Below are 26,371 nucleotides of genomic sequence, written 5' to 3' on the forward strand. Positions count from 1 at the left end.
TAAACAGATGAACGTGGTTACTATATATAGACATGTTAAAGGAGGTCTTAAAGAAATTCCTAAGAATCGTGATATTACTGAAGTATTATATTATATAAATAATATTTTAAGATACATATTTATGAATCTTACATACTCATGACCGTTTATAGTACACACTTTACTCTTTTCAACGCAAATCGGCGCATTGTTCTTTAAGTAGGTGACATGTGGCTTAGCCTCCTGTGAAATTATTTGACAAATAATAAACCAATCAACGAGATAAATGTCTAAGACTACCGATCTTAGTTGATTTAGAGAGTTTTTGTATGTGGTATGAAATATAGATATCGAAAACTAAGAGCTATAAGTCACGGCCCAAGGGCGTAAGAGTCGACTAAAAGCATTCACCACTGGGAGGCTCCTTTGCACATGATGCCGGCTAGATTATGGGTGTATTTCTGCCGTGAAGCAGTAATCTGTAAGCATTATTGTGTTTGAAGGACGCCGTAGATAGCGAAATTACTTATAAAAATGTAGTGCCGCTCAGAATTTTTCGGTTTTTCAAGAATCTTGAGCACTGCATATAAATTACCATCAGGTGAACGTCCTGTTCGTCTCGTCCCTTATTGTCTTAAAAATAGCATAATATGGTATGAAGTACATTATTGGCATTAAACAACACATTTTTTCCATTGTATCGATCTAATGCTGAAAGAAATTGGTTCTATTATTTCGTTATAGCAAAATATCCGAGTTCTTATTGAAAGTATGGTCACCCTCGCAGGATGTCATTAGTAGCTCACGAAGGGGCGTCATTACTCCGATGAGTACAGCATCCATTAATCTTGCGGGACTGGTCGCCCGCCCGTCAAAATTGTGGACACCGCGCCGTAGATATGTGGTCGCTATTGTTTACTGGGTTATAGCGAATCCGAACTAATTGTTATTAATATTGGCTTTTCGATTGTATAAATAGATTGATACCTTTATCTTATTCATTGTACGAATTAGGCTTACGTTGTTATGGCCTCGTTGGCACTTTGGCTTGGATCGGCTTCCACCATCTCTTTCAATTCATTGTTATTCACCTGTGTGGGCAGTCTTCCACGCGGTCTGTTCTTCAAACCAAAGTCTCCGTCACGAAAGCGTTTAAACCAAAATCGCACAATGCGTTCTTTAGCAGTCCTCTCTTCAAACGCAACATTGATATTGCGGGCTGTTAAGTTCCGCGTCGGAACTCGTATTCAAAAATCTTTTCATTTTCATTTCATCATTTATTTGTAGTCATGGGTATACATAAAATGCTACAAATCACAATAAAAGTTCTCCATTCCTTGCCCGCATGCTGTGGCGTACAAAAAATAATTAATAAGAAGTCAAAGAAATCTATGTATTATTATAGACAATGTCAGTAAATTGATATGTAAATAAATTAAATTGGAAAAACATTGGTTAGTAAGAAATTAAATTAAGAAAAATTATATTTCAAAATGCCAATTGAGTGAAGCATCTAAAAAGAAGTCTTATAGAATAGTACGATTTTGTCGGTAGGAGATTAAAAAGTTTCTTTTCAAAACACGTCAACTTAAGTTCTGTGATGTGTGTTGGTATCTTGTTAAATATTCTCGGTGCCATTTCAAGAACACTAGTACATGTACAATAGTACATAGAAGCTGTGTTGCTACCATGTAAATGTAATCTATTCTTGCTTCTCAAAGTATTGTGGATTTCAGATGTTCTGACAATTGTATCAGGGTTAGTTTTTACAAATAATGCTATTTCATAAATATTTTAATGAGATGAAAGTAAGAATTTTAAGTTGATTTAAAAATACACATTGACCTAATGCAGTTCTTTTGGGCTTTAAAAATTATCTCTTTTTCGCATGAGATTCCCCAGAAAATTAAACCGTATCGTAAATTGGGTACAACGAATCCATAATATGCTGTCAAGACAGTTTGATAGTTTATTATTTGCGACTTTTGAAAGCTCATAAAGTGCGTACGAGAATTTACTTATATTTTTACTAAGTTCTATTGGATGGTCCTTCCAATTTAATTTACTGTCAATGTTAAGTCCTAAAAATTTTGTTGTTTCGACACTTTCTATAACACAGTCATTGTATGTGACGTTCGTTTTTTGAGGTGTAATTTTTGGCTCCCGCAAACGAAAGATCATAACTTTAGTCTTTCTGTAGGTTTGCTTGCAAATTACTATAATTTACTAGCTGACCCAGCAAACGTTGTATTGCCGATATTAAAATCGCGATACAAAAGTAACTGTTGATCGTAGATGGGTGAAAATTGAAGTTGTATGTATTTTTTAATGCTGACTCATAATCAAACAAATTAAAAAAAAAATGTAAAAAAAATAAAAAATAAATTTGGCGTGGACCACCCTTAACATTTAGGGGGATGAAAAATAGATGTTGTCCGATTCTCAGACCTACCCAATATGCACTCAAAATTTCATGAAAATCGGTCAAGCCGTTTCGAAGGAGTTAAACTACAAACACCGCAACATGAGAATTTTATATATTAGATTAATTATTACAATCACTCGAATTTTCGAAGTATCCATCTTTCTTGTCTAAGCTGAATAAAATAACAACTTAAAGACGATAATCGAATGTTGCACATTTTTAAAAGGAGAACTACATAGATAATATTTAAAAAAAGTTACAATCAAAATCTCAAACCATGAAGGTTTTATGTCAATTCGAAGTACCTATTACAATAAAACGCCAATATCATACTTTAACCCCTAATGCTATGCCTCCACTCCGTAAGTCTGTAGCTCTCATGATGTAGAAATAAAACTAGAAAGCTTAGCTGCTAGAAACTAATAAAATTAAAATTAGCAGACAAATACGAGATTGTCTCGTCCTCCGAGAATCACGTATGAATAACAAGAACTGGGACTAAAAAAAAAATCTGAATAATGAATTAAACAGAACATCGTACACCATACAAATTATTATAGCTTATGGTTTTAGGACAGTGGCAAAACAACTAGTAACTGCTCTTCTCTCTGCACTGAAGTTGTCAGTCTCGTGCCAGAGTTTGGCGAGTCCACATATCCTGAGAATGCGTCGTGTAGAGGCGAAACACGTGTCGAATTTTTTGAAGACAAATATGAGCGTTATTAATACTCAAGAAAACTCAAAACATGTATATAAAAAATTAACTGTTAAAATATAAATAAATATAAGTCGAAACTAATACTTTAACATGTGTAACACATGACGACCTGTATAGCCGAGAGGCTAGCGATCCTACCTACTAAGCTAGAGGTCCCGGGTTCGAATTCCGGTTGGTGCAAGCATTTATATGATGAATATGGATGTTTGTTTCCGAGTCATGGATGTTTAAATGTATTTGTGCATGTTTATATGGATTTATGTATGTCATAGTAAGTATATTGTATTAAATATATCATTGTCTTGTAACCCATAACACAGGCTATATATGCTTAACTTGGGGGAAGATAATTTGTGTTAAAAGTGTGTCAATATTATGTGGACTAGCAATATAACGTAATCTTCAAAAATTAATATAACGTTGTCACGGTATAAAAATATAACGTAAAAGTTCCTTCAGATGTAGAACAAAGAATTCATACTACGATTCGCTTTTTAAAACCTTTGTGACGCTAAATTAACTACGATTCGCCCGCGGTAGTACCCACAGAAACAAAATGACGAGCACATTTATAAAACATAATTAATTTTGTATATTATAAATAGCTGCAGAACAAATCAAGCGTAAAAACTTACAGAACGAACCCTTCCTTACAATTATAACCCTTTGGACGAACTACATTGAAGGTTTATTAACGATTAAAAATAATTTGAACCAACGTAAGGCGCAATGAATAGAAATAACAACAAAATACTTTAGTTTTTAAAAATAGGGTAACAGAGACAATGCCAGTATCATAGGACGATTAAGCAACGCGCCTTATTCAAATATGTTCGTGAAGAATTGATTTTGACATAAGGTAATTAAGAGTTCACAGATTTAATACTCAGTTGAACTTATTGTGCGATTTTTAATCGATTCATGACGGTTGACTGATTGGCTATAAATCTGTGGGAAGATTATTAATTTGATTTTGGAATAAGAATACATAATTTATGTTCATAACTCTACTAAATACGAAGAGAATTTAGTTAAATTTAAATTTAATTTTTGTTTTATAATGAATGATCATTTTTTACGACTTTTTTTCTTGTTAAGTTATTTATAGTAATCTATGAATTACTTTGATTATGATATCATTCCACCACCGTTAGTCTATTAGTCATTTCATTAAAGTTTAAGTAAATAATTTCTATTTTCATGAGCTTCATGTGAACAACTGTGAACAATATAATACACTACTTTTGTTTACCAAGAATTGGTATATCTGCTCATGTTGATAGAGTCTCGAATTTTGCTTTCAAAATATATATTATAACTAGCTGACCCAACAGACGTTGTTCTGTAGATAATAGAAAACACTGTTTTTTATGTATTTGTCAATAATTTTTCAAAACATCAAGAATTATATCGTATCATATGCTCCTTGTTGTTATAATGAAATTGTGTCACAGCAGAACTGTCAAACTGTGCGTCAATAAATTCTCTTACAGAAAATATGTCCATACTAAACAAATATTGGAAATAAAAATTATTTTGGGTCCCAAATCAAAATAAAAACTATCCTATCTCTCAAGTTGGACTGAACTGCACTCTATGGAGTAATTCCCATTAAAATCCGTTCATTAGTTTAGGAGTCCATCGCGGACAAACAACGTGTCACGTATATATATTAAGATAATATGTGAAATTTTAGCACATTTGTAATTCTATATGATCTATATGAGTTTTCATATCACACATATAATTTATGTTAAAAAAAAACTTTGCTGAAATCGAGCAAATTTGTGAATTCAATTCATTCAATACTTGAATACAGAATAAACTGTACGTGCAGTGTAATAGGTTAACTAGGGCTAAGGGCTCCTTCATAGGTATTTCATTTCATAGCAAAATACCAGACACTAGGATTTCCTGAGCACAAATTTGAGAAATATATTAAATCTTCTTCGTCAAAAAATCTTAACATTGTTTAGCATATTATAAGAAGACATTGACTATTTGACGTTTGAGTGTGTTTGTTGCATCATTTTACAATTTACACAATATTATATTGTAATTGAAATGATCTGTGAATCTTGATATAAAAGAGTGGCAATGAGTTTCTTGCTACTTCTCATTAGATCAACCCTTTACGAAGTAGCGGTAGATTCAATAAGATTTATTTTTTATTTTTTTTACATTCATAAGTGTCATTTCCGTGACCTACTTGAGTAAACTGATTTTGATTTGATTTGATTTGATTTATAGAAGACAAGCTGACCCGGCAAACGTTGTTTTGCCATATAGATTATTTTTAGAGTTAGACCGTTTCTTGGACATTGCCACATTACTTTATTTTTCTAAAATAAACGTAACCTAAGTTACTCCTTATTACATCAGCTACCTGCCAATAAAAGTTCCGTCGAATCGGTCCAGCCATTGCAGAGATTAGCCGGAACAAACAGAAACACAGACAGACAAAAAATTAAAAATGCTATTTTGGTGTATATATATTCATATACATGTAGTAAAAAGGTTATTTCAATATTACAAACAGACACTCCAATTTTATTTATATGTATAAGAAGATGTTTAGATAATAATGCATGGTTCTTGAGTGGTTTTGCGCATGTCAACTACAATTATTATATTTCTATGATAAAAAAGATGGGCTGGGAGTTTCTTATCAGTTCTTCTCTACATGTCAAAGCCCCTTTTTTATGAACTGATTTGTCTTCATGACGTTTATCAAGTGTTGTTGCCATATGTATGTTATGTTATTTTCACCACCTATCGTAATTATATATTTCTATTAGAACAGAAATACATGTATTCTATAATTAAATAATCATATTAGATTTGCTTTAAAAGTTTATTTATATTTCAAATAAAAACTATACTAAAATATATTATATAAAATAAAATTTTCGTGTCACGATGTTAGTCGACATAATTCTCTGAAACGGCTCGATAGAATATTATGAAATTTTATAATATGTAAATTTGGTAAGTCTGACAATCAGTCGCCGGGTCAGCTAGTAATATTTATATTTTAATTTTAGATTTTTTGATATAGCGAGTAATTATAATAAAATTTCATTCGTGATTTTTTCATTTAATTTAACGTTATTAGTTTGTAATAGTGATAATCTTTTGTTTTATTTATTTTTCTTAATTATCCCGCAAAATGATTAAGTATTTATTCAAAAACGAAAACAGCATGTTAAATAATTATTTAACCTCAAAAAACGCAATATTGTCTGCTGTTAAAATTAATATAAATATGTCTTATACATGATTTCATTCCCCTGAATCCTAGATGATTAGTAAATTTATGCAACTTGCAATTAAATCATTTTATATTTCCCGGATTTTTAGTATTAATTATTTTGTGCAGGAGAAAATAATAATTTAAATTAGATTCCATACAGAAAAAAATTTATTATTTAAGAATTCTTGGCTGATATTTCGGTACAAAAAGATAAACTTATATTAAAAAAAATTATAAATCAATAAATTTTCATAAAAATTTTTAATTAACACAAATTTGTGTTTTATTTGTGTAATTACATAACAAAATTCTATTACTACCTAGCTTGCCAGATACTGGCTTGTAATTTTTATTTTACCTAAATTATATAATATATTAACAATGTTCATTATGTGATGTAAATTGTTTAGGGGAGAAAATTTACTATGTATTAACTGTGCTTACTTTTCTATTTACTTTTCAAGAAGCATTCCTCACAAAGCATTATAATAACTCGGGGAATGATAGACTGTTAAGCACAAAAAATAGAACAATCATTAAAACTAACTGCAATAATTCATAAGACGTCCGCAACAAGTAAGTTTACCCTACGAATTGTTTTTTTTTTATTTCTTTATCCAATAACTTTGCTCTCATCAAAATATCGTTAGGAACAAAACAATGTATATTGGAATTTTTTTTCGTTCAATTTTTGACACCCTGTTTTATTGTATTTTGATGTATCAATGTTGTATTATCAATGTTTTTTATATTTCGTTGTACATTGTGTGAAACGTTTGCTCTTTTATACAGGGGTGTTTTTTATTACAATGTGGCTTGTACATTTTGATGACAAGTTTCTTAGAGATCCATTTTTTATAATGCTTAGAAAAAGATGAGCGCTTTGGTTTAACGGTATACAGTGTTCCTGTCTACCTTAAGGCGAAGAGTATGCAGAAAATACGCAAACATGATGTTTTTAGACAAGTTTTGAGGTGAAAGTATAGCATTTCGAGCTATGAACACTATTTAATCCTGTTACACATATCCTTAAGTCTTATTTGTAGGTTGCTAATGCTTGCTGTTGGTTATAGTTAATATTGCCGAGCCTTTTTGAACTACCACTTTTCTTTGAAGTTAAACAAGTTTTTTGGCATGGCGTGACGCATTTTTTAGGTACTTCTCTCAGAAAAGTTATTCTTATAGCTTGTACTTTTATGTGAAGGTTCATTTATTCAGATTAGTAGTGAATAACGAGGATTGTAAGCATATAAACTGTTTTCCACGCAAGAATTTTGAAAATATTGTCTTTGTTACATAGATGGCGGGCCGGCAGCCGTGAACTCATATCGCTCAAGGTCGCTGGCATTTAGTATCGCCTTAAGGCTGAGATCAATAGAGCGTACTGAGACTTTGCTCAGACTTTACCTACAAATCCTTTATTGGGTGATGTACATAATTTTACAACATGGTCCCAGAAAGTGTACAAAACAAATGTGTTTCCAAACTCAATATAATTGTTATAAAACGTTTGTGTGGTAAAACAAAGTATAACATAAATGATTTTCTTAATGATATCACACACTGGGAATGGAGCAAACGCCCACAATATTTGAATTTCAATTTGATGCCTCGGAACAGTTAGATAATTATGGATCTCGTCGAAATATTGCCTTATTTAATTTTTTTTATGTATATTTAGTAATAATATCTGTATGTCTTAATTTTAGTTTATACGTTGCCGGTCCATACGTTAGTTGTAAGCTTAGTTCGATTCTCTTGCTGCTTTTTTAAGTCCATAGATATAGGATACCGTTATAGGTATGGGTCACATCCCTCTATGCTTCGATGCAATTTGAAAACCATTTTTTTCATTAAGATAATAATAAAGCCTATTCTTACAATTAAGTTATATAGTAAATAAGTACAATGTTTCCTTGCCTAACTAATCAAATGTAAGCTATATTTAAATTCTATTTACGTAATTTCATTTTCTTAGGTACGTAGGAAATTACTATTTACACCGGTAATAGGGCCTCCCCCAAACATTTCCATAGTGAGCGATCTCTCGCTTTTCTCGACCAGGTTGCAACTTTTCTTATATCGTCTTTCCATCTCAGACGTGGTCTGCCTTTTTTCCTTTTATGTTATCTAGTAATTCTGTAATATTTTTTAACCTTTCTTTTTTGTTTCTAATTATGTGACCTGTCCATTTCCATTTGAGGTTTTTAATATAATATTTCACATCAGTTATTTTTGTTAGGTCTCTTATGGACTGAAGTCGTATTCTGTCCTTTTTTTTATTTAATTATACTATTAGGTAATCATTTACAGAAATAATCTTAAATTACCATAGTCCCGCAAAAGTGTTTGTCTGCAGGATCAAGCCTTTTGTAATACATTATTGCTTATAAGAACATTGATTTTATACAAGTGTAATTAAAAAATATTGATAAAAATATTCATTTTAAGGCAATCTTGACAATAAATATTTCGTAACTGTAGTTTTAAATTTTCTCTTACTGGTCGGATGTCCTCAGGCAAGCTGTATTTTCAAACTTCTATCACCGTAGTTGTTAATAATTCTAGGTACCTCGAACTTACCAGCGGATATGTATTTTGGATTGAACCTATATTTTTATATTAAAAAACATTCCATGCTGTGCTGACAAGTTTCTTGTGCCTTAATGTTTCTTTTGGTTTCAAAGTTTTCATTAAGATTATATATAGATTAGTTTTCTGGCACGCATCGCCGTGGCTTATTCTATAAAATATCTAATAAACTCATAACTCAACCCCATCTTATAACAACAGGATGCTAGCGTACGGTTACACAATTTATCATTAAATTAATAATGAAATCTTTTATCATCAGATCACGCGTGCGTTTTTTCACGCAAGGCGTCACGGAGAAAGTCGCAACACGCTATGCAGAAACAATGATAGTGCTTATCATTGCATTTATATCATTATTCACATCGTATTAATGCTGCGTGTGTTAATAATATTATTATGTTACGTGGCCATTTTTATTTTTCGCTTATTTTCAATATTAAACCAGCATCAAATTTTGTATTAGGGGTTTGATTTGTAAATTTATATAAACATTAGATAGATAGCTTTATGGATATTTTTTTTATTATGAAAATAAGGGATGAGACGAGCAGGACGACTAACCTGATGGTGATTGATACGCCCTGCCATTACAATTACAGTGCCGCTCAGGATTCTTGAAAAACCCAAAACTTCTGAGCGTCACTTGAGACATATGGTGTTAAGTCTCATTTTCCCAGTAATTTCACTAGCTACGGCGCCCTTCACATCATAATACAATTATGCTTTCACATATAACTTTATGAGTGTACTCATAATGTATATTTTGATTTTATATATTTCATTCGCAACTTCAACAAGAACAAAGATTTTTTATTCTATTGCGGCCTTAAAAGTTCTAGATTTTTAAGGCTGAAGTAAGTTGTGGATATGGAAGTAAATACTTCGATTTATTTATTTATTTTAATAAGCATCGCACCCCAGTATCAGCTAGATCGATTTGACCGCGTGCAACGTAGAGCAGCTCGAAATGTCGGGGACCTAGTGCTCTGTGAACGGCTGGATCACTTGTCGTTGCCTAGAGACATCGCTTCATTGTGTGTCCTCTACCGCATTTATCATGCGGGAGTGTTCCGAAGAGCTGTTTCACCTGATTCCTGCCGCCGAATTCCACCTTCGCACGACACGCCACAAGTTATAAGTTAAGGATATCATCCCCACCATCTGGATGAGTGGCGGTCCTCCACAATGCGGTTTTCAAGGAGCTTTTTTCCACGTTCTAAACTTCCTTGTGCGGTGTTTCCCGGACGATACGACATGGGTACCTTCAAAAAAAACGCGTACACCTTACTTAAAGGCCGGCAATGCTCTTGTGATTCCTCTGGTGTTGCAAGAGAATGTGGGCGGCGGTTATCACTTAACACCAGGTGATCCGTACGCTCGTTTGTCCTCCTATTCCATAAAAAAAGTATACACAATAGAATTACAATCAAACTATCAGCTAAATGCAAGATAGGCTGTTACTCCACGAGGGTATGTACACAGCATGTTCAGCAGAAATATAAAACTATTGAACTACAATAAAAATAGCGATTTCAAATCTAGCTTTAGGTAATGTACTATCATAAAAGAAAAAGAGAGAGAAAATATATATTTGGACAAATAGACGTGATTAATTATGGTAAGGGCAAATTATGACTTCTTTTAATAATTTAAGCCAATTAAGAAATTTATATAAACTAGATTTCCTTTTATTAGCAGACGGTCTGTGGATGTCAGGTATTCCACGATTGTCGAGTTGATTTGCAGCCTAGCGAAACTCTTTAAGAAAAAAGCGAATCACTCGATTTTCTGAAACGTGCAGTCATTGATAGATTGACAGATGACGGCTATAGTCTTGTAACAAACGGAGATAGCCGAAATCCACTAGTTTTTAAGCATCTGTTCGTTTTCATACTTAGCAGGATTATACTTCGTCGCCAACTGTTATTACTACTATTTCAAACTTATGTCAAAACGTTTAATACTAAACTTAATTTAAATTTTTCCTTAGGCAGTCCCGTCTGTGGCAAAAAAAAATGTGATTAATAAGCTGTTTTTGCTAAAACTAAAGCAAAATAAACTATCAATATTATAAAATCTAATAAATAACTAATAATAAGTAAAGTAATATTGAATATAAGAAAGCAATAAAAGTCCTAAGTAGCAAATTAAGGGCTTCAACAGACGACGAAAATAATGACTGAAGGAAAATTTAAGTTAGATCCTATTCTATGTAGTATAGATATAGTTATCGACATTTTGATTTTATGATAGAATAATACTATGGATTATTTTCATTTGAACAGTTTCAAATTCAGTGGTTGACCCGTAGGAATTTATTAATTAAACATTCCTAGCACTCAGAATATAGCAATAACACCACCATTCACTTCGACGAATTTGCATTACAGCTTGATTTACAACAGATATATGTATATATATGAAAAAAAAATATATACAAGCCTTATAAATACTGAAGTTTAAAATTTAACCGTTTAACATCGCTGTAAAAGACTAAGCTTTCATGAGAAGAAGAGGCAAGGAACTCATTGCTAATCTAAGTCAAAATGGTGGTCATAAATATTTGAACATTGCACCGTTTCATCTTCGCACGACACGCTACAAGTTAGGATATCATCCTCACCATCTGGATGTGTGGCGGTCCTCCACAGTGCGGTTTTCAAGGAGCTTTCTTCTACGTACTACAAAGCTGTGGAATGAGCTTCCTTGTGCGGTGTTTCCGGGACGATACGACATGGGTACTTTCAAAAAAAGCGCGTACACCTTCCTTAAAGGCCGGCAACGCTCCTGTGATTCCTCTGGTGTTGCAAGAGATTGTGGGCGGCGGTGATCACTTAACAACAGGTGACCCGTACGCTCGTTTGTCCTCCTATTCCATAAAAAAAAAGAACATTGCAACGTGTTCCACTAAGTAAATATAACAAAAAAAACTTGAAAGAGTCATTAGTATAGTAGACGTTATTAAAGAAATAAAAGATATATTTAACGTAAAATCTCTCCACCTTAAACAATATAAAAGCTTATTTCTAGTAGGTAATATATAATAACATAATTAATAACTGCCATGTGAAATCAAAGTGAAAATTATACGCTTTGATACCATCTCCAGTGTTACGAGGTTTGTGATAACACTGCCAACTTAGAGACTGTATTTAATTACACTAATTATAATACAATTTACATACTTTTCAAATTTACAAGTTCAAGTCGTTATGTGCAGGGTTAAATGATCATTTGATTTTAATAACAATGTTGATAATTGTTGTATTATTGAAGTAAGACTTCTTTATGTGCAACTTGAGAGTAACTCAGGATTTTTTTTTGGGACGGTATTAACGCTTTTTAATCTGACGATGCAATTTCACCCGTTATAAAAATAGCAAAAGTATAAAAAAAATGTCTACGTAATGGCAATATAACATTGTATTCAACTAGTAGTATGTTTAATCAATTAATTGAAAATAATAAAGACTTACACAATAAAAGTCTATCAAACAAAATTTTAACTTCAATAATTGTTTCGTTGTTAAGTAACAAAACGGTGAAAAACATGATTAATGGGGAAAATTTATTTTAAATCGTATTTTGGCTCTTAAAGAAGGAGTTTATAGTAAGTAATACTCGTATAGTCAAGAATGAAATACCAAAACAACAGAACTACATATTACGGACCACATTATCAGTCTATTGCAAAATATTTTTGAAGTGAAAACTTCTATAGCGGCGTTGAGCACATTTTTGGGGATGGGAATAAAATGCCTGATCGAAAATTCGTAAGACAGTCGTTGATATTATGGATGAAAGAATTATTATAGTTCAGTTATTTCAATTTCATGGTCATACGCTCATTGGACTAGTGGTTGAAATATTGTGATTGCGAAGCCGAAACACCGTGAGGTCGAGGGTAGTGAAGTTGATGAAGATGGCGAAAGAGACGTTGAAATTATGGATGAAAAGCGATTTTTCTGAGCGATAACTATTTAATGTAAAATAATTGTAATAGTTCTGAGGTGTTAAATTTTGTTTGTAAGTAATGTACCAGTTAGAGGCTCTTTTTCACAGGATGCCAGCTAGATTATGGGTACCACAACGGCACCTATTTCTGCCATGAAGCAGGATGTGTAAATATTACTGGGTTTCGGTCTGAAGGGCGCTGTAGCTAGTGAAATTACTGGGCAAATGTGACTTAATATCTTATATCTCAAGGTGAAGAGCGCAGTTGTAGTGCCGCTTTAAATTGTTGGGTGTATCAAGAATCCTAAGCGGCACTGCATTTTAATGGGCAGGACGTATCAATTACTATCAACTGAACGTCCTGCTCGTCTCGTGCCTTATTTTCATAAAAAAATGTTATTTTTGTGTACGATAGCGCATAAATGATTTTTGTATTTAACCACATAAATGGTAGTAGGTTGTACTGATAAATAAAGCAATTCATGCTAAATTATTCCCTAATAATTTCAAAATATTAAAAAATGCAAAACGTTAATGTTAAAATTTTCACTTTTCCCGGAGCGGAACCCGTATTTTTTTAAAGTGTTTTAATAACCCTAATTAAACAGATAAAGTTACCTTCTATAGACCAGCATGGAACTACTAGCAACCGATTTAAATATTAGATTTCTAGTTTAAGTTAATTTTCATTTCTCAAATTATGTCATCTATCAATGTAAATTTCCAAATTCAGAGCATATAGGAATGCTTCTTTCACATCCATACAAAGATATAAATACGTCATCCCATAAATAGAATGACACTAGCTGACCCGGCAAACGTTGTTTTGCCATATAAAGTATAATTCACGCGATAGTTTTATAAGTAATAAAATATTGCCTATATTATAGCTTGTACATCATTTTGTTCTATTGTCAATAGTTTTTGCAGCGCACGCAAAAATAGGTTTTCGATTTTACACCTTGTGTTACAAAATAGCAATTTTATTACGGATCCCAAATTTAAAAAAAAAACATAGCCTATAGCCTTGCTCGATAAATGGACTACCCAACACTGAAAGAATCATTCAAATCGGCCCAGTAGTACCAGAGATTAGCGCGTTCAAACAAACAAACAAACACTGCAGCTTTATAATATTAGTATATATTGAATTTGACATGGATTGCAATTGATTGAAAATAGCCCAATCATCAAACCAGCCGTTATTGACGTATTTGTCTTGAATTGACACTATGCATCGACTTAAGCTTAGCAATTTAATAAAAAAAATCCGTTAAAATGCCTTAAACTGCGAACGTGAGTAAAATGCAATAATTATCTTCATTCTCACAATTTACATACAGTATTTTAAAACTGCACATCACATGCTAGACAAAACCTGTTTAGCGATTCCAAACGCATCATCACTACACAATACGATAATATTATGCTTTATTTGTAAAGCAATAAAGGCTAGAATGAATTTAAATGGATATAAAAATGGGACTTGGCTGTTGTAGTGCTAGATATGCAAATTGTTCGGACAACCCTATCTTGTACGTGTTGTTTTGTGAAATTGCACTGTATTTCTTGAATGGAAGAGTTGGATTTTCTTTGATTGTGTAATTGGGTTATTCAAGATGACTGATTAGGTGAATTGAATGCGATTTTTGAGCGAATTTTGATAAATTATGATCGAATGAGAAATTGTTTCCGAGAGGCTTTTGCATAAGAATGTCGTTATGTCTTTATTTTGTTTATTTTAATGTTTCATAAAAAGTTTCTGTTAACAGCTTATACGTAACAGAGCAATAAATATTTCTAGTTATACATATTTTTTTTAATATAAGAAGGGGCAAACGGGCGATAGGCTTTCGTCATGGGATATGGTGAGGCAAACCTCTATGGACACCCGCAACAGCAAAGGTCAAGAGATGCGTTGTCGGCCTTTAAGGTAAAGGTAAGGTACTCTAAGGCTGAGCTCTATAAAGCTTACTTAGAGTTTGCTCAGACTTTACTTACGTAAAACTTAGCTAAGTGTAATAAAACGCAAACTTGACTTTTGCATTAGCTGTCATAGCTTAAGCTCAGCATAATTTCAGCTGAGAAATTACCATAAAAATGAAATCAACAATTATGCTCATACAAATATAATTATGCACTTACTTATCTAAGTTTTACTTAAGTAAAGGCTGAGCAAAGTCTAAGTACGCTCTATAGATCTCAGCCTAAGCTTGAAGGCATATCTGGGAAAGATATTTATGAAATTAATAGTATGAAGTTTATCAATAATTGTTAGTAATAATAATCTCTGAAACTCTATCAATATCAAAATTACTTAATTCCTGAAGGTCACGAAAATAGCACTTATGAATGTTAAACGTTTACTTTTATTTTTAAATTCACCGCCATTTCGTAAAAGGTTGAGCATACTCTCTCCTTCTCCTGAGTCACTGTCGATGTGAACGTCTATAATTGTGATTGCTGTTTTTTTTATGCAAGAGAACAAACGAGCATACGTACAGGTCACTCGATGTAATGTATTTTCCTTCCTTTCTCAAGAGAAATTCAAATAAACGTTCATATGTATACAAAAGCCGAAAACACGTTGGTACGTGGCGGGCGAGCATCGAACTGGGAGCACTGTTGTTCACTTAGAAGTCAATGAAAGTGCTGAGTTATAAAACAGATAGCTCAAAAAGAATTAGTAAAAGTCTTACGTTATACTTATGTATACCATCAAATGGTAATATGTTCAAGGATTATATAGTTGACACTGTACAGTAGCACAATCTTGCCAGGAGTTTCTAATGGAATAAATACTGAGCAAAGTTTCAAATTAATTCATCTAATGCTTTTTAAGATAGACTCATTATCACGCTGAAAAAATTGTCCATAACAAAACTCTTCCTACGCGTCTATTAGGCAGAGTTTTCGTTCATGTGTTTCGACCGCGCTTTGAATAAAACGCCAAGCAATGACAAAGTTTTCAGTGTCCAAATAACAGCATATCCAGGCGTAAATTTCATATTTCAAGTATGTGCCGTTTAAATTAACAAAAGTGTGTAACTATCTTGACGTTTTAATCATTTTGTTTAATAACAACATATGAATTGCTAAAACAAAATGTTCTTGCCTCGTGTTTGCGTATGATAGAAGTGACAAGAAGAGCAAGATGTTAAATGATACGGCCTACAGAAGAAAAAATGAAATTCGTTACAACTATTATTCTCGTTATCATGAGTAGTAATATTTAAAGTTTCAGTAGCTCAATCAAACTGCAGAATACATACAGAAGCTGAATTTGTGTACCTAAAACTTTGTATTCTTAGTAATGATTCTTAGTGGAAAGAGAATTTCATGGCGTGGCTTTATAGCCTGGATGATCTTCACCCTAGAATTTGGGAGAGTCTGTTGTAAATAAATTGAGTGCTCTAAATAGTTGCTAGAAAAAAATGTTACGTATCTCATTGCTATAATCACTTACTTCGACACCACTGTTGTTCCATGGCGGTAGGGGATAGTGGGAGGGGTCGTGGCCGCCTCCCATATGCTCTGCCATCACCGACATCCAGTGCACGAGACCTTGGGCTCCCCCACCTGACGCACCTTTAACAACGACACAAATTAAGAACTTCGTAAAAAGTATCGTGGCTCAAGGACTATCAGAAAATATAATAAAAAGAAGTGACTAATCTCTCCTAACAGGTTAAGCGGTACACCATTCCTTCTTTGGTAATTCATTTATTAAAAATTAACAAGGGCACCGATATGCAAGGCTCCACTGCATACAGACTGCAAAGAACATATATGGAATGTCGGTATATATAAGTATATAATTTTTATTTTCCACATTAACTCTCATAAAAATTCGATTATTACACGTATTTAAATCTTTGAAAATGTGTTCCATCTAAATCAAATTGATTGCGTCTATGACAGACTAAAAGTTTTGCAAAACGGAAAAATGATAATGATTGACATGTTTAAGTATAATACAAAGTAAACATAATGTAAACAACAAAAATTCTTATGAGAATGATCTTGAATATTGTTTTAATTTTCTACTTCAAGCTAGGTATTAATTGTTATAATTTTGAGATATTACTCATATTGTTAAAAGGTTATTCGTAAATTAGGTTACTTAAGCTGTATAATCTGTAATTTTGCGAAATGAGCATGAAAGAAAAACTATAAATAAATACGGTAGTATCTTATAAGATTTGTATTTTCCAATTGGAAAGCGCCATAGTAACAAGAAGTATCTCATTAAGAAAATCTAAGATATTCAGAATTACCAAATGGTTGCCAACGAACAATAACAAATCCAAATAAAAATCTTTTAAAAAGAAATAAAGTTATGAAGAAGATAAGAATGGCGTCCAATTACTAAAGTAGAGCTTAAACATACCAGAAGTGACAGTATTTTGTTGTGCAGTGGCTTGTTCTTGACCACCGCCACTGACTCCCCCACCAGTCCACACGAACGCTGATGATGCACCCGCCTTCTGGAACAAGAGCATTCATTAAATATCGTTGCAGAAATTGAAATAAATAATAGTCAAATCAGACCACATAATGTACGGAAGATTTACGAACATATTTATGCTCAATTGATTGAACAGGAGATCCCAGAAGGAAAATCTTTTTGGTATTAAAATGGGAGTAAGGGCGATTGGTTCATCTGATGAAAAGTAAAAGTTGCGGTCTAAGGGCAGGATACCTTTTCCAATAATGACACGTAAAAGCCACCATTTTCCAAAATAAGGAAGTGTATCCAATGGACATTTACACAACCTCCACGGACGTTCCAAAACAATTGTATCGTTTTGTAGCGCTCTTGTATTAAATATTCTTTATATGTTTTGCTTAATCTTTTCAAACTTATGGACCTATTATTATATTATTACTCTAGGCCTCTAACTCACCTCATCCGGCGAATCAGAACTTCTTTCAGCAGATTCATCATCCGAAACTTCATAAAGACCATTAGAAAATAGCATATTTCTTGAATATAAGGAACAATAATCTGCAACATCTCTTCTTCTTTTCCCAAGTGTTGCTAAAAAGCTTTTATACAACTGCGTAGGAAGTAAGAAAGGTGATCGAGGATTTGGGAAACCATCTTTAAAACCTAAACTCTGATTATTAAATGGATTGAAAGTGAAATCTGGTATGAATTCTTTTTTTATGAAGTCTGCTACCGGGTTTGATGCTAAAGCATTCTCTGTATAGTCTAGAGGAGTTGAATTTGGTTCTTCATTAAGTGTATTCTCAAGATCACTGCTTTCAGAAATACCATCACTGCATTCAGCCGAGTCTTTCTCGTCGTTGAATTCTTCGAACTCTTGTTTCATTGGGAAATTTTGCTTCTTCAAATACATGTTCGATAAGGTCACTGACATCTTATTGGCACTATACACTTATAAATAATATATATCTCTAATAAACTAGGTAGTCTATATTTAAAATAAAATAGATTTCTTCATTAAAGTTTTAGGTAATTATAGGAACTATCGTTGGGTTAGGAGGTGGCTGGACCGTTACTGCAAAAGTGACATAAATGTCAGATATTTTTATATTTTTGCTCTTTCATTTGTCTTAAACATCACACCCGTTTCACATTTCTTTCATTAAAATTATTATCTTAATTTATTTATTCTTATTAGAATTGAAAGAATGAATTCTCATTTGCGCATAGCATTCCATTTTTACGCATAAATACATTAATATTGTATTTATTATTATCGCAAGAATGATGTTACTAAAATTCATTAACTTATAGTAAAATATTATGGTCAGTAAAATATATTGTCAGATTGTTGTTTAAAAACATTTGTAAAATTTATTACGCATTGAATGTATTTGTATATCTATACAGTTATAAATGAATTAATTAAACACCTTTATGCATTTTTTTTTCGTAAAACCGATTGATTGTTCTCAAAGAATTAATAATAATTGAAAACATTAATTCTACTTCAGGTTAAATAAACCAAAGTTTTGAGTTTTTGAGCTTGTACTATGTATGATTATAAGATTTAAATCACATTCAATTTATGGTTTAAACAATATATTATTCGAGAGCAAAGTTATCTCAGAAGTAGCCAAAAGAAGATCTGCAAGTATTGCCAAAAACATTGAAACTTTCCACCAAGAACAGTTAAACTTTTCGAATTGTATGATTTTTTACGACTTGTATACCTATTTTGCGTTTATAACGATTTTATTATACAGGTTATTATCCAAAAGTTTATAATACTGTTTATAAGTGATGGAAAAATTAAGAAGTAAATAATGTTTTGGTCAATGCATCGTTTTTGTAGATTGCACTCGTACTGATAGATGGTTGCATAATTCTTCTCAGTTATTTCATCTATATTATTGATGTCATGATTGATGAAATGTGTCATGTTTGATTTTTTCATTAGATTTTTGTTTAAAATTACATTTTTACTATAATTTTAGTTAACCCGACCTTTCAAGACCTTTCCAGTCCCCCTGAAAACGACATCACGTTGATCAAAGAACACACAATATGTTTGTTGTTAAGTTGTCCTTGGGTGGTGCAGATTTAGAATTGGACCCGGTTAATTGTAGCGGTTGATTTGATGATTAAATCTTCGCATTTTTTAAATTTAATTATCTGACCACGTAATCTTCAAATTTCGCCTCACCATCTTCTTTTCCGTTTTTTTTTATTTGCTGTTAATATTAACTTTTTCTGACATCAGGCATAACCCTTAGTTGATTGATAATTAACATATTAATGTCAAAGTGACTTCAGCTTTAAAGTGTTTCAACGTAATTTCTCTTGTTTCTAACATTTGTTTTTAATTATTAAATATTATTTCCTACCATTGATATTAGAAACAAATAATTCTAAGCATTTATGTACCGTGCTCTTTTTAGAAAAAAAAAATTAAGAAATTTCGGAACGTCGCGTTGAGAAACTTATTAGTCTGTACACACTCCTTTCAGAGTATAGAAAAGAAAGAGTTTTCAGAATTCAAAAGAATTAAATGTTAAAATCTTCTAAATCTAATGCTATCGAGACCGTTGGTTGAATGCTTGACTGTTTCGATTTCTGCTAGCATATATTACTAGGTGTATGAGTTGTTATTCGAGTGGTAAACAACATTAAATTAATTAATTGTATCAGGGTAAAAACCGATGATCCACAATTGAAACAAATTCTTTAATATCTGTATACAATGAATACTATAAAAAAACTAAAGACTTAATAAACAGTGACCCGATATTTACTTTTATCTTAAAGAATAAAGAGATTTGGTAAAATTCTATAAGAAATAATACTGCACTAAACTCAATCGAGCAGATTTGTTTCCTAAATAAGTAACTCTACACATTTATACTGATTGTGATTATAATTATCTCTTCGGTACGGTTCTTGGGACGGATACAACACCTAAAGCTTAAAAAGTCACCTATAAAGGATCGGCTAACGTCCCGTGATTCCTTTGGTAATAAAAATAACTACTTTAGAAATATATTACGTATTTTATAACAGCCATACAAAGTAAGTTGAGAAATGAAATATTTAACTTCAAAAGATTACAATGCCATATAAAGCCGTTCCATTTCTGTCATCTTACTCACCGTACGCCTTACGTTTTACGCGTGCTATTACGTTCCAAAATAACAAGACAACGTTTTTATGAAAACGACGGATAGAAATTAAGGCATGATCTAACAATAAGCAAACTTTTAGGGCCACTTTGACTATTTAATCTTTAGTTAAAGGTTATTTAAATTCCAGATTTATACAATCGTTCAATGAATTTCCAAATCTATGTTTCAATATGAATCTTAATTTCCAAATATCAAATATGTATAAAACAAAAATCTTAAACATGGTTTGAATAAAACGTTAGATAAGTCGATTATTGAAATGCAATGAGCAGAAAATGTATACAATAAAGAAATCGGATGTTAACAAGTTGAAGAATATGTTAAAGACTAAATAAGGTAGAAGAAAATAAGTTATAAACGTAATATTGATTCGTCTGAACGCTGTAAGTGGAGTAGGTCGGCTAGGTAAAAATATTTCAGTGCCCTTTGTACAGTCGCGAACAGAATTAAATATCAAGGTAAATTTAAAATGATCATACTATTAATATGCTTTTTCTATTGAAATAGTCTTATATTTTATTACAATATTTAATCTGTTTTTCTTCTGATAGTAGTTAAACAATGAATATTTGACAAAAGTAAAGAAGCATTTAAAACGAAAGTAATTAAACTTTTACATAAGTAGTGCCGTTAATAATTAATTAAAATAATGATTATTATTTTTAATTGTCACTAGCAATTATCTAGGCCGCGTCTGTATTCTAATAGTAATTAAAATAAAATAAATAATAATATAATCTTATAATAGTTACTTCCAGAGGCATTGATTTATAAATGTTACTTCAGGCCAAAAAAAAATAAGCTATAAAAAGGAATTTAACTAGTCTTTGAATATTTATATTATGACATCTATTTAATCCTATTCGAATTTTGTAATTGTCAAAAATAGTCTTAGAAAAACTTTAACTTTTTTATTTTACTAAACTGGGCCAATACATATTAACAATCTTTATCAATCTAAAAATACAGAGTTTGTTCTGAATTCTGAGCAATATTATTTATTTTAAATACAAAAGCGTCAATCTTAAAACGATTAAAATTTCAAAATTTTTGATAAAAAAGCTGTCGTCAATATGTTTTTGAGTTCGAATAGAACTTTTTAAGTTTGATTATGTCAATTAAGGTCTATGATTCAATCAACAGCTTAGATTATTCTACAATAAAGCAAGTAAATCTTATTTATTTTTAGAGTTCCCTATTAATAAGGTTCCAACTTGTCTGTTTCTCTGTCAGCGGGGTTTATCTCAAAAAAGCAATACATAGAAAGCTGAAATCTTAATACAAAAATTATGACGGGTAATTCAAAAATGGCCATCATAGAATTAACAAAACCTTCTACTAAAATATTTTTAGAGTATAATATTGTCTATAACCACGGTATGAAACCTTAAAATTTGTAAATCCAATTGGAATCTTATTAGCCGATACAACTCGTGCTGATATATATTCATACTTACAAGAACCTTCAAGAAAGATATAACCTGCCTAATATTCTTAATATAAACTTGTGTCCCATTTTTTGTTAAAATTATGTCATACATATTTTTCTTAAATTAATATATGAAAGTATTTAAAAAAAGTACAAAACAATTATAAAAATATATCGTTTTAAGGATTTTTCATCGTGACTGTATTTCGTACCTTAAATTAACAACGTTTTTAGAAGAAATACTTACATTTTAGACTTCACTTTAAGTATAAAATAATATAAAAATATTATCAATTAATGAAAATACAAGAAATTAAAAAAATATATTCAATATAGACTGCGGTGTAAAGAAATAATTAATATTTTAAAGATTTTTTCTTACTTTAAAAATAAAAATTATGAGAGTAAAATAAAATAAATTATCATATTATTTTAATTGTAGTGTAAAGAAATTGTGTTTATTTTTTATTAAAATACAGCGCTGAAATTATTAGTTTCCATAAATGAATAATATATCTTAAGCTTATAAAAATAACTAATAAATCGGGATCTGCGAGGCGTTGTAATGCAACACACTCTTATCTGTTAATCTACGGACACAACTACAAACTCATTAACGCACACATCTAGAAACACCACGTGCTTTACAATTAACACATTGACCAATCAAAACAATCAATTAACAATGGAATCACTTTGGCGCGAAATATACACTGAATCGATTTATGACGTTTTTGTGAATTCAAATTTAGAACGCAATTAAGTGAAACGGGTGCAATGTTTTCTTTTAATTAGAATGATTGGCTGATTTTATAGTTATAATTTATTATTCGCGTTTGTTCTTTTTTTTTTCAAATTTAAAATTTTAGAACGAGATGTCTTTACCGCGAGGTATTCGCTATGAAACTCTTCCCGAGTTGCAAGGAAAAGCATTTCCTAACACATAGAAGGCTTTCTTCAGAAATGCATGTGTGAGTTGAGCGTACATATTCATACTGTATGAAGGTGTTTCGATGTGTGTGTTTTATGACTCTGAGTGCATCCCTTTCGAACTGCACGCGATTTATATGTGTGAGTTTTATTTTTTTCTAACCGTCGCGACTCTATATGTCCGCGCGCTGTATTTTCGTGTAGTGGTGTTCTGTTTCTATTCAGCTTCAGACAATTTTGAGCCTTAAGTTAGAATACATTTATATGCTTTTGCTGTGATCGTATGTAATATATTTTCAGTTTTATATCGCCGATATGAGAATCGCGGATGAAAAAGAAAATGTAAAGGAAAAAAGAATGCATCGTACGTTTTCAGGTAGACACATTTTTCTTTAACCCATTTATAGATGGTTTTGTATGTGAGCGTGCATCTATGAGGTGATGGAGGGGGTTCTTGAAAGGGTTGAGAGGGGGGAGCATATAAAAATGATAACGCATCGTGAGACGGCTGCTTTTATGGTTTTTCTTTATTTTTAAAGGTTTTTTATTAAAGCAAAGAGGAACGGTCTTTGAAATTTAAGTTTCACGACGTGTTTCCAATATTAGTATTGAATTATTAATATTTAGAAGTTGATTTCAATTTTATATTTGATATGTGCAACCGCACCTGACTCCACCTGCGTGGAATTGGAGGTTGTTTAATTGTTTTCATTTTTAGACAGAAACCTAATGCGTCATATTATAATTAGCTTAAGATACTCTTGAGAGCGTAAAAGTTAGATTAAAATAGCTCCAGCCGTCTTGGAGATTAGCCAGAATAAACAGACACACTGAAATTTGTTTAACTAGTATGTAGTTATTTACTATGTAATTATTCGTTATAATGCCAGTACAATGTTATATTGAAAATCCTTGTCTTAGAAGCGTAGAACAAGCGCATTACGCTACGGCTTAGGTCATTTCGTTATGCGTTTCTCATATTAAGTTGGTGAAATAAGTCCACTACGGCATCTGTTGGTTCCGTTGTTTATTCACATAAAAAACAGATATACATATGTGTAATTAAGTCCAGAAGCGAGGGTTATCACTTTAAAAAAAATAACGAATTGATTAGATTTGAAAGAGCGACACCTTAAGTCAATTTCCTAATATGGAAATATTGGGGTTCAGCAGGTTATTAACTGTAAAGTAGATCCTGTAGATGAAGCCTCAACCTGAGAGTTGATACAAGCATACAAGATTTTATACGTCAGTCCAACGGTTGACTTAGTGGTTAGTGCGCTCACTCAGAACGCAAGATGTCGCGGGTTCGAGTCCCGCATCGTTCATAAATTTTTTTTTGAATTTAATTTGTGTAATTAATCGCAGAAGTGAGAAAGTAAGTCCCACTTTAAAAAAAATACCAAATTAATTAGAAATTAAGCACAGAAATTAAACATAGGTTATATTTGAAATGTTTACTTGACTTCAATGCAGGCTTTAAGTCTGTTTGGCTGTTTCTATGGGAAATTTAGTCAGTGCCTGTTCTAGAGATATTTTCTTAAGGACTGATAAGGATGATTTCTAAGACTAGCCATAATTCGTAGTCCAAGAGGTTCAGATAAAACAGACTAACAACCTGTGGTTATCTCAAAAATAAATGTTAATTGAAGTAATAACTTCTTTAGCCGCGTTGGGCACTTTTTTCGCGTCACCGACATGCACATGACATCATGATGCGATAAATAAATAATTAAAAATAAATATCTATAGGTTTTCATGGATGAAAACTGGAGTGATGACTTTACGTACGCAGACGTGGTCGCTTACTATGGGCCTGATGAGAAAGCTAATGGGAAGTCAATGGAGACGGCAATGCTCGGAGTTTCCCTGCTAGATGAAATCAGAAATGAGGAGATCCGTAGGAGAACCAAAGTTACCGACATAGCATGATTGTGAAACTAAAGTGGCAGTGGGCAAGGCACATAGTTTGGTGGATAGATGACCGTTGGGACAGAAAAGTTCAGGAGTGGCGACCACGTACCGGAAGACGCAGTGTTGGTAGGCCCCCTACAAGTTGGACCGACGATCTGGTCAAGATCGCCGGAACTAGATGGTTCAGAACAACGCAGGGCCAATCGTCTTGGAGATCTTTCTCCAGCAGTTGACGTCTTCCAGCTGATGATATCGTCTATGATGCTGTCTAACAAAACACGTCTCTAAGCCATGTTTAAATTTTTTTTGTAATAACACCGTAAGACTGTAAATATTGATGTGTATATTAAGTCGGTCTATACTAAAAATTAAAGCAATAAATAATTTTATTAACATCCACAAACTGAGTTCAATTCCAACATCTTCTTGGCGTAATAACTGCTTGATGTGTAAACTATATGTCAACTCAACTTATAGTGCGATCGGTACGATTTGATACTTATATTTTTAAATGAGCATTCATGTTATTTTATACAAAAATTAAGATTACTACACTTTTACGTGACTAAATAGTAATTTTGAATCATTTAGATGTTGAATGTTTTACTCTTTTTAATATAAATTGACATCACATTAAGATTGTACCTCAATATGAGACAAACGATATGATTATTAATTGAATGACAACTTGACGTAATGGTGGAAGTTCCTTGAAAACCCAGGAAGGAAGGACGACCAAACAGACATCTAGATGGTGGCAGGTATCCAAGTTTGTGGTGTGTCATGCGGAGATGGAATTCGGCGGCAGGAAATATGTCAAACGGCTTTCTGGAACAATCTCCGTGATAAAAATGGCTGAATACTATATATATATACGCATTTGGAAATATATCTCAGACATTAGGTCAACAAGTATGTCCTTTTAAAATAGATTTTTTTTTATAAAATAAGTGACGAGACGAGCAGGACGTTCAGCTCAGATGGTGATAGATACGCTCTATCCATAACATTGCAGTGCCGCTCAGGATTCTTGAAAAACCCAAAAAATCTGAGCGGCAATTGCGCTCGTCACCTTGACACATAAGATATTAAGTCTCTTTTGCCCAATAATTTCACTAGCTACGGCGCCCTTCAGACCGAAACAAAGTGTTTACACATTACTGCTTCACGGCAGAAATATGCGCCATTGTGGTAACCATAATCTGGCCGGCTTCCTGTGCAAAGGAGCCTGCCACTGGTCCCAGGTATTTTAAATATTGGTAATATAAGTAATGGTTTACCATTACTTAAAAAGCCATTTTCTACGTTCGAATTTATGTTACCATTTTCTACGAGACTATTTTTTTTATACTAATTATCATTTTTTGATGTATGTTGAAAAAAATTGTCAAATAGATACTAGTTTCATGATATACCTGTTCCCGAAAAATAATTTTCATTCGCTTTTATTTAATAAAGTTCTGTTTTCGGAATTTCTTTGCTTAGTAATATTATAATCAACTGCGTACTGCGTTCGTATAATTTTGATTCTTGTGTTGTGCC

General features: G+C 32.2%; 1 protein-coding gene across 4 annotated transcripts in view; it reads right to left on the bottom strand.

Moving 5' to 3' along the window:
- The window catches only part of LOC126970153 (zinc finger protein rotund), a 244,507-nt gene that overhangs the window by 137,566 nt on the left and 80,570 nt on the right, over positions 1 to 26,371 (bottom strand). For 3 of the 4 annotated variants that reach the window (XM_050815919.1, XM_050815921.1, XM_050815918.1), the window contains exons 3-4: positions 17,315 to 17,411; positions 16,391 to 16,512 (exon numbers count right to left, since the gene is read on the bottom strand). In XM_050815919.1, coding sequence (XP_050671876.1) covers positions 16,391 to 16,512; positions 17,315 to 17,411 — 219 coding nt within the window. The remainder of the gene's footprint in view (positions 1 to 16,390; positions 16,513 to 17,314; positions 17,412 to 26,371) is intronic. The other variant, XM_050815920.1, reaches the window with a different exon arrangement.

Source organism: Leptidea sinapis, chromosome 20 (assembly GCF_905404315.1).
Source record: "Leptidea sinapis chromosome 20, ilLepSina1.1, whole genome shotgun sequence".
Classification (NCBI taxonomy): Eukaryota; Metazoa; Arthropoda; class Insecta; order Lepidoptera; family Pieridae; genus Leptidea; species Leptidea sinapis.